This window comes from Phaseolus vulgaris, chromosome 4 (genome assembly GCF_000499845.2).
Source record: "Phaseolus vulgaris cultivar G19833 chromosome 4, P. vulgaris v2.0, whole genome shotgun sequence".
Taxonomy (NCBI): Eukaryota; Viridiplantae; Streptophyta; class Magnoliopsida; order Fabales; family Fabaceae; genus Phaseolus; species Phaseolus vulgaris.
This window is the reverse complement of record NC_023756.2, coordinates 7,708,737-7,719,618: the sequence shown is the minus strand read 5'-3', so window position 1 is coordinate 7,719,618 and position 10,882 is coordinate 7,708,737. Positions and strand designations below refer to the sequence as shown.

At 29.8% G+C, this 10,882-nt stretch overlaps 1 protein-coding gene across 1 annotated transcript; it reads right to left on the bottom strand.

Annotated features, from left to right (window-relative positions):
• Window positions 1-596: 596 nt before the first annotated feature.
• On the bottom strand, window positions 597-1,710 carry LOC137837136 (TLC domain-containing protein At5g14285). Its single transcript, XM_068646007.1, has one exon. It carries the CDS (start codon window positions 1,471-1,473, stop codon window positions 745-747), a length of 729 nt encoding a protein of 242 aa, XP_068502108.1. The 5' UTR covers window positions 1,474-1,710; the 3' UTR covers window positions 597-744.
• Between the last annotated feature and the right edge of the window lie 9,172 nt (window positions 1,711-10,882).

Below are 10,882 nucleotides of genomic sequence, written 5' to 3'. Positions count from 1 at the left end.
TTTTAAAAAATTATATAAATGAATAGGTGTGTTTTGGAAGTATGACTTCTAAAGAAGATTTTAGACTAATAAAAATGAAGTTGTATTTTGAAATCACAAAATTTAGTATAAAATATTATTTTTATTTTGATATTTTTTAAATAATTGATTAATAAATAAAAAATATTATTATTTTTAATGATTTTTACTTTGTGCTTGTTTAATTTTGTATAAACACATTGTATTAAGAATTTTATTTATTAAAAATATATATTATTATTTTAAAGAAACATATATGTCAATATTTTAGTATTTAAATTTTAATTAATTAATAAAATTATAATATATTTCAAAGTGAAAAATATATATATTTAAAAAAGAGTTATAAAATAAAAAAGTTTAGGAAAAAAATAAATTTTAGGGTACGAGTTTACTAAAAAAATAAAGAAAAAAAATTATAAAGCAAAGTTGTATTTTGAAAATTAAACTTTATTATGAAAATTATTTTATTCTAAAAAATTTTCATTTCGATAAATTTTAACCATAATTGCATAAGTCTAGAAAACCCACAAAAAAAGAGATAAATCATAACTCATTCTAATTCAATAGGAACCAAATTAGAAAATAAAATATCCTTATATCTCATAAATTTAGTATAAGAAAAACAATCATACCCGAATATATATTTTAAGAACAACATCTACATAAACAAGCTACTAAATACATATTTAACTTAACAAGATGCGAAAATTCAACATTAATGCATTATCTTATCTTCTGTTCAACTTTCCTTGATCTTTCTGTGTAGACTTCAATCCAGAGATTGGAAACCCACGCAACGCTCCCAGCAATGGCCACCGACACCACAACGACCCATGAAATCCAAACCCACGTGGCAATAACACCCTCAGCACCGCCACCTGAGTAAAACGCCGCCATTTGGAAAACAACATAAGGCCCCAACAAACCTCGTACAACAGAATACAACCCGTAAAAAGGAACCGATAGAACTCTATCTACACTCGCCGCGAAAGGCGCGTCGCTCCGCGCACGCGCCAGTGCCCACGCGTTCTGCAGCGCGCTGGTGGCCTCCGCGACAGCCAGGAGCGTGAGCACCGCCACTGCCCCGTGCGCCGCCACGTGGCGGCACGTGAGGATCACGAAGAGAGTGGCGAGGTGATGGAAGACGAACGTGAGGTCTCCGCGGCCAGAGAAGAACGCGGCGAGGTGGACGAGGTCGGCGGCGAAGTAGGCGGCGCTGTAGTCGAGCACGAGGTTCTGGAAGTTCGTGTTTGCGGCGGCAAGGCTGCGGCTTTCGGCTGAGAGGACGGCGGCGACGGCGAGGAGCGCCGCCGGGGTGCCGTGGAAGAGGGAGATGAGGCAGCTGGAGGCTTCTGGTCGGATCTTGGGGGCCCATTTGCGGAAGATGATGAAGTAACCGAGAAGGTAAATGGAGAGGAATAAGGAGAAGAATTTGTGGATTTGGTTTTCCATTTTTGTTGGTGTTTTGAGAATTGCTAGAGTGGAAGAAGAGTTTGCATTTAATAAGGTTGTGTTGGGTATGTTTTGTTGGGCATGTTTTGTTGGTGTCGGTTTGTGGAAAAGAAGAACAGAACGGAACTCAAATGTACAGGGTGGGAGAGAAATGGAGGGAGAAGGGTGGTGGAAGGAGATCAACGGTTTTATTTTTGAAGTTGGTAAGAAAAACAGAACTCCGTTTGGTGTTGTTGAACGGTTGCGTGACTCCAGCAAATATTTCACAATTTCTATTTTTTAAAACTCAAAACACTTATTTTGAAAAGAGGAGTGGTAAAGATAATACTTTGAGATTAATAAAATACAATATCATTAAAAAATAATTACATTTATTTAATTTTTAATTTAAAATCTTAATATATATTATTATATTATTAAAATTGATGGTTACTAGGGTATATTTTTTTAGTATTAAAGTTTTTTTTTCTGTTTTAAGAGTTATGATTTATTTTATTGGGTTCTGCAACAACTTTATTATCTTTATGAGAGGGATAATATTTTTATATATATATATATATATATATATTTAAATAAAATATAGATTTAAGTGTATAGAAATACAGATAACAGAAGAAGTATGAAATCTATTTTATTGAGTTTTAAGATATTTGAGGAAGAAGAGAAATAAAATAAAGTGAGTAAAACAGTAATAAAATTTTAAAAATTTAAAAATATAAATTAAAAAACAGTAAAAATTAAAGAAATAGAGATATATTTCAGAAAATTAAATTAAAAAAATTGTTTTACATTTAAAACTGTTTCTAATAATTAAATAACATAATGTTGATAATATAATAATAAAATTAAATATTTATATAAGGATAAAAAAATTAAAAAAAGTTAAAAGAGTGAAATTCCTTTTATATATAGAAGAAAATACATATAAATAGATATAGATAACTACCCTAAAACAATTTTTATTAAATAATGTAATTTCTGATTTAATTTAATATTTTATTATTAAAATATTGTGATTCAGTAGTTACTTTCAAAAGAGACATTTTAAAATTATCTTTTTCCTATATGATTTTTAGAAGTTATGATATTTAGCAGTTCATTTTGTATCTCATACAACCCTTATAACTTTCTGGTATCTTTTTTAAGTAATTTTTATTATAATTACTATATTTTCCTTTTAATTTAATATTTTATTATTAAAAAGCGGTTGTTATATGGATGTATAAAAATTAATGAGCCGTTAATATACTATAGTTCTATTTTTAAATAAATATTATGACAATTAGGTTAGATTAAATTATATTTCAAGATTCAATAATCATATATTATCATATAAAAAATATTATTAAAAATAAAAAAATAAAATACAAATAAATGTAAAGAATTAAGCTAAAATTCATAAAACAAAATTTAAGAAAAATTATACTTAAATAGTATATACCTATTAATAAATAGATTAGATGAAAGAGTGTTATACAAAATAAAATTCTTCTCTATAAATAAAATCTAAGATAATAAATGTTTTTATTTTCTTTACGAAAATATGAGGTATAATTCTATTTTTAAACACAAGTAATATTTATAAAAAAAATTATTCTGTCCATTAGATTGATTTTCTAACAAAGTTGAAGTTATGGATAAATGTGGCAGTGGTACATGGCGTTGGGAATCGTTCCTCATTTTAATGGGGATCATAACCAATGAATTTTGATAATTGATTCAATGAATATATTCATTGATGATCAATCCAAAAGTCTTGGAAATTATATCTCTTCAAAATGTAATCAGCTTTAATTATCCATTATCTCTTTATGTAAAGGAAATTTGTGAGGAAGAGAAAAACAAGCAAGTGAAAAGAGCAATATAGATAATAAATAAGAGAATAGTCCACTAGTGTGGGATTAGAAATCATAGTGGGAGACTAAAGAGACATTGTATTTCATCCTTATTAGATGAGATTGAGTATTATTGCACAGGTGAGAAAAACAAATATTGTAATTTTACTTTCATAGTTGAGACATTTTTCTATATTAGGTCCGATGAGTTTATATTTTTCAAGTTGGAAAGATTTTTTCACATTAATTTTCGGTGTCATTATTCAATTTTACTTTATTTTGTATCTACACCCAAGAAAGGGAATTAGTTCTGATTTTACCGTTGAAATAGAAGTGATTTAAAAGAGAGTTTTTTCCATAAATATTTGAAAAAGAAGGTAGTAACATTAGACGTGTCTTTTAAAATTTACTAATCATTCTGATTTCTTTTGTTTAATTTTAAATGTTATTTTTTTTATTTTATGATATTTCAGTAACTAATTTTTCTTTTCTTTTTCTGTTCAAATTTCTTTTCTATCAAAGCTTTTACTAGAAAGAACTTCGAACACTATTCTATTTAATGCTATACTTTTTGCATTAGTATTTATTTATATATATATATATATATATATATTATGACCTATGAAATTATAAAATTAGAAAAAGGACAGTGGACACTCAATCCATAGTGGACACTCAATCCATAATGGGGAAAAAAGTCTACATTCCCAAAGTAGAAAAAGAAGAGAAGAAATTGAGATAAAAGAAGTTGAGTGAAATTGATATGAGAACATGCTGAAAAAAAATGTTTTAGTTTGTTAAACGAAGGTGAAATATTTACATTTAATTGATAAGAATTCTTCAAGTAGATGGTTTGTTTTACAAATAAAAGGTAATTATTTTTATTTTTTTTACATTAGTTGAACAAAATTTCATTGATGTAAATGGTCTTAGTGTTTATATGAAGTATAGATTGTCACTGATCTAAGTATGTGCATTAGATAGATAGTTGATGATTATAATTTTATTTATACTTTAAAGGATTCTAATCATTAATAAATTAACTGTTTTAAGGTATAATTACCTTTTTTTTCTTATATTTAGGGTAAATATTCAATTTATTACAGTAATTTTAAAAAATTCAATTTGGTCCCAAAGTTTTTTAAAAAGTATGCAATTTGGTATTTTTGTTAAATTTTCACTAACGTCGTTAACTTCTGAAGATGTGGCATACACACTGTCACTAGCATGCATAGGTCAAATTCTGGAGAGCTTAGGTAGGTAACTTGCAGTACTTCAACATCTCCGAAAAATCCTTTGGAACCTCTTTACTTGCATCCATTTGGAATGCAACTAATCTTGTGATCTTCTTCGCGACTTCGTCGAACATCACCGATCAAAATCCATATTTCATTAGGTGTCACCGGTTGTATAAACTCGAATTGCAGGGAAATTTCATCAACGGTACGATTCCATGGGATATTGGACACTGCCAAAAGTTGATTACATGGTACAATCCGTTAGCGTTCAACCCACCGACATTCTCCGGCTTAGGAACCCACAAAGACCAATTTCGACAACACTTCAACCACCATTCCCAGAACGAACCTAAGGAGTGATAGAAACCTCGAAACTTTGAAAGAAAAAAAGGATTCCCATAAGAAATACAATTCTAAACAAAAGAAACTTCGTCCCTCTCCATCTTCAAGAGTTGACATCGAAGAGGGTGGCGAGTAGCCGCCGCTGGCAAGGAATTAGAAAGGTAATGGGTTTGTTGGTGGTTATTCTGGGTAGAGTGTTTGTGGCTGCAATCACTCATTGCAATTGAACCATTCATCTCCTTTTCCCAATTTCATATTAAACACATAATTTCAATGTCAAATAATGACATATTAAAAGTTTTTCCCAAGTGTCCCAAGTGCAAAGTTCACTCGAGCATACTAGTGACAGTGTGTATGCCATATCATCAAAAGTTAATGCTGTTAATAAAAATTTAACAAAATGGACCATATTGCATATTTTTTTTTAAAACCTTAGACGAAACTGATTTTTTTTAAAACTACTATAGTAAATTGAATATTGACCTTAACTGTAGGGACAAATAGGTAATTACGCCTTGTTTTAATTTAGATTCATCTAATTTTATTTACTTTGGTCTTAATTATTATTTTTACTAATTTTGACTAGATGATCTAGTGGTTACACGCAATAGATGACTTAATAGAAGTGTTTGACTAGATGATCTAAAGGAAGTCTCTACCATTGTGAATGGTCTGAATAACACAAAAGTCAAAGTTGTTTCTTTAAATCAAAATGAAAAACAAAATTTGAGTTAAAGAATTAGAGAATAAAATCTACAATATCTCATAAAAAAATTTTGGAAGCAAATCATCTGCAAAGATACAAAGAAACAGAGTTCACGATTAAGTAGGAAACAAAATCTGAGAATTCTAGAAAGTTGGAAACTGAAAAACTGTGAAAAAAATTCAAACTAGAATACTTTTCCGAGATCCTAAGAGAGGAAAAAATTATATAAAGATACAAGCTTAAAGGAGAAATCATGGAGCGTCAAAGCTTGACAGTGACATTCGAAAAATATAACATTAAGGTTTTCTTAGTTTTCTTTATTTTTTTTCTTTATAGTTCTTTCAATTTACCTCCCGCATGGAAAGCTAAACTCCTTTAGGTTGATTATCTTGTAATCTCACAATAAATTTAGAGGTTCTATGAGACTAAAATTTTGTTCTTCAAAATCTTATTGTGTTAAATATCTGATCCTTTTGAGTTTAATTGTTGTTTTGGGAATTGTTTTTAAACACATTTTGATAATTCAATTTTGTCTTTAACTAAACTCTTGTTTAGTTTTCTAAACAATCTCTTAGGCACTTGATTCAAGAGGTAAATCGTTAAAAACCTTACGAATAGATGCATGGAGACGAGTAAGGTACTGAATAAGTTAATGGACGCATGTTTCATTAATGATGTTCGATTGTCTTTAGCTAACACATGTTTGGTCAATTCAAATCTGTTTAGATGATTGAATGAATGATATAATTATCAACTAATGAATAATTCATTGGTGGAAAAGCTTGAGAATCAACTTGTTTTCTTTACTTTTTTGCACAACGATGATCTAACAATTTTAATATTACATTACCGTCTAACATTTCTAATATTACATGACCATCTAATAGTTCTAATATTACATGATTGTCTAACAGTTTTAATATTACATGACCGTCTAACAGTTTTATTATTGCAAGATTAACTAATCGTTTTAATACTGTCGGACCGTCTAACGGGTTTAATCTTAATAGACTATATAGTGTACTTGTGTCTAAGTATGCACATAAAGTAGCTTTGATAAATATCTTAATGTAGTGTTTGTTATAATAAAAATCCATAGACTTTCTTATTATGAAATTGTCTTATGGGTATTAGATCATCTAACAAGTACTAGACCGTCTAGTGTCTTAATACCTGAAATCCTATTGAAGTCTATATATTGATTTCTTAAGTTTACACATCATGTGCTCCTTTCCTTCTCCATTGAACCACACTAGTTCATATAAATATCATCTTCTAAATTCTCATTCAGAAAGGAGGTTTTAACATCCATTTGATGCAACTCAAGATCATAATGAGCTACTAATGCTATGATATTTCTTAGAAACAAGCGAAAATGTTTCCTTATAGTCAAAGTCATCCTTTTGAGTAAAACTTTTGGCAACAAGTTGAGCATTGTAATGTTCGATATTGTCAAAAGAGTCATGCTTAGTCTTAATGACCCATTTACACTCAACACTCTTACATCCTTTTGGAAATTTCATAAGGTCCCTTACATTGTTTGTGTCATTGATTTAAGTTAATATTTAATGGCATCTAACCACTTATCAGAATTATCATCATTGTTGACTTATGAAAACGAAACTAGATTATTATTGTCACAACAACGGGACGACGAACAAAGTACCTTTACAAAACAGAGATGATTAAATATACAAAATAAATGTGATTATTTTAGTATGTTTATTTCTTCCCAAAAATAAAAACAAAATGCATGGAAAATATGTTTTTGAAAATGTTTATTCGATACCGACAATGATTAATCTTGGTTCTACGTATTTTCATTCACAATGACAAATCAGGATCTACGTAGTTTTTAATGGTAAAAAAATTTGTTTGCATTAATATTTTGAAATTTTTTAGGATTCATGTGATTAGAGTATAAGAAAATTGAGCAACTATGCTTAATAATTTTTACGAATCATACAATAAATAAATATAATATAAATTAATCATCGATAAGATTGATTGATTGTGTGAATTTTATTCGAAGAAAAAAATTAATTTTTATCAGAAGATTTAAGTATAAGATGATGTGTATGGTGATATAAATACCCGCATGGTTATATTTATTAAATATCAAATGACGTGTGTGGTCATAGGGATATCTAAACTTTATTTAAGTGCATTCGTTGTAAAAAATTTACATTTTTCATTTTTTTCATTTTTTTCTATTTTTATTTTATTTCACAAAAAACTATTGGTGATTGTATATGTGAAGAAATGTGTGGCAAATACCAGAAACGTTTGGTCATACGAACTGGCCCAAACTTTTTTATAGGGGTGTATAAAGGAGATGATAAATAGCAAATATTTTGGGGTAGCCCAATGAGTTCAGGCTTATAGGTTATATATGAAAAAGCGGGTAGGATATATAGTAAATATGTTGGCCCAGGTTTTTGAGAGAAAATGAGGTGCAGATAGAAAACGCACGAGTGACGAATAGTGGAAATGCTGGGCAAAACCAGTAGACGCAGATTTAAAAAAATGAAGGGATGCGGATATTAAAACCGCGTGTCAATTAGTAAAATTATTGGGCCGAATGAAAGCCCATATAGTTTAACAAAAACTGATGGTATATGTAAAAACCTGTGACAAATAGTAAAAATATTGTGCACAAAAACAAACTGACCTAGATTTTTACAAAGCTAAAAAGGGGTACATATATGGAAAAAAGGGTGGCAGAACGTAAAATGGACCCAAGTTATTTAAAGGAACCGGTGCGAAAACTTTTATGATACGTATGAAACTACTTATATTTAATTTTTATTTAAATAAATCGGTACAAACTAAAAAATGTTTCACCCCCTTTTTTATTACACCTTAACATTATCAAGCAAAACTATTAAAGCAAAAAAAAGTGCCCTAGAAAGAATGGGCCTAAATTAATAACAAAAAGGGCTCAGATAACCAAATCTAAACTGCCTACATGTCACAAACAAAGAAAACACTAATAAAAATCACATGGATCAATCTATCAAATTGGAAAAAAGAAGTGGGCCTCGCAATTAAAAGAAGGCTTCTTCTTCCTGCACCCCTACGTTTTTTTCCTGCACCTCACAATTTTCTAAATCCCAAAACTGGCCTTGACCTTTTATTTGAAAAAGGCACCGGATTACTGAAAATCGGGATCTGGGAGTGTGCTACGGATTCATCAATCCAGAATTGAATCATTTTTTTTTTCGGATGAGAGGGTGTTCTGGAAGCAAATTTTGCATAAATTATTGATTTTCAGATTGTTGAATCCAGAAGCCTAATTCTGTTACGGATTGGTGGATCCAGAATGCTTTTTTTTTAATTATGGATTTTTGAATCCGGAATGCATATTTTTGTTATGGATTGGTGGATCCGGAATGCTTTCTTTGACTGGTGAATTTTTTAATGTGAAATGCATATTTTGATTTATGGATTGGTGGATCAGAAATTTTACCGGAAGTGTCAATCCTCCAGATTCCATAATCCAGAATGCAAAAAAATAAATACAATTCAAGTGCATTTTAGGGTTTTTAGAAAATAATAGAGACAGTTTGATGGAATCACATCACAGTTTGATCTTTGCATAACATTATGGGGGTGCAGAAAGAAAATTGTAGGGGTGGAGGAAGAAACTGCCTTGGAAGAAATAGCTCAACGATATGAGTTTCATAGGTAATTCTCCCTGCACCATATCACTTATGACTGCACCCAACACCTGTAGAGAACTTCACTATTTTATCCTTAACATTTTAGATATTCGTGTCCACAACACAAATAATACATTTCTAAAACTGATAAGTGACTACCGGATATTACCATTTGTAATCTTATCAAAACATCCAAAAATAACTTATGGACGTCGAGATCCAAAGACTTTTTTTTTTCATTCTAGACGTGAATATCCAAAATGTACACAAAATACTTTCGACATCTACATTTGTAAGCCACTTTCTAAACACTAATATCTAGAAACACTTTTGCACCGTTACCACTGCATCCACAACAAACAACTACACCACCACCATCGTCTTTACTCAAAACATCTCCATCTCCATCAGAACAATTGAGCTCCTTTACAAGTTTTTATTTTTAAATAAAAGTAACAAAATTAGTTTGAGATTTTGAAAAACTAGGGAGAATTAGCCGAATTTGACAATTAAACCACCCATATGCCAGCAGTGGGCAGAGAAAATAAATGATAGAAACCGCATGGATCAATTTATCAAATTGGATAAAGAACAGTGGGCCCGGCAACTGAAAAAAACTCAACCATTTCACAATTAAACCAACAATGTGCCACCAATTATGGCTCAAAATCAATAAGATTAGGCAACTACTATCAATTGTGACCAACACCCAATCCTTATCTAAACAACCCTTTTTCTTAAATGAGATTTTGATTTTTCAATTCTTATTTAAAATATCATTTTCAAAACCACAAAATATTATTTTTGGTATTTTATTATAATTTTAGATGACTCAATCCAAGGAATTTATTAGCAGTACTAAGTCTTGAGGGAGAAACGTTATTAGTGAGTTTTCTTTTAAGCGAAGCTTGCAAGGGAAATGGAAAATGTAAAAGAAAAGCATTATTTGTCTTAAGGGATTTTTTTTCTTATCTTTGATTATTTTACACAAAGAAAACATAAAGTGCGAAAAAAAGAGAGTACTAGATAGATGAGTTGGTAACAAAAAAAACAGTTTTATTGCATAACATTTATCAGTGAAAAGTTAAATTAAACCAATTTTGAAATTTAGTGTCTGAAATTATTTGATTCACCTCTATATTAAGAGTAAAAGACTAAAATATCCTTCCTCATATATAACATAATAGAGGGGTAAGGATGTGATAATTTTATAAGACATAGATAAAAATCTACCTTTCCATTTCAATAATCTTATATTTTTCTAGTTTTGCTTAGTATGTTTTTCAAGAACTATATTTTTCTAGGATTTTTCCTACAGGAAAGTCTAAGTATGTAAAGGAAATGCTAACAGTATTGGAACACAATATCTCTGAATACTTTTCTAAACAACTCCCCTTCTCTCCCAATCTACCTATTTTGCTTTTGAAAAAGTTTTAAGATGAAGGCAAGTTCGAAATACCTAAGTATTCTTTTAATGACTAATACATTTTGGATGTTTTCATCACACAAAAAGAGAGTATCATCTGCAAATTGTAGCATGTTTACTACAACTCCCTTTTGACTTATCGTCATCCCCTTCTAGCATGTGTTTGTTAGTTGTTTATCTCAATATCCCTAATAACCTTT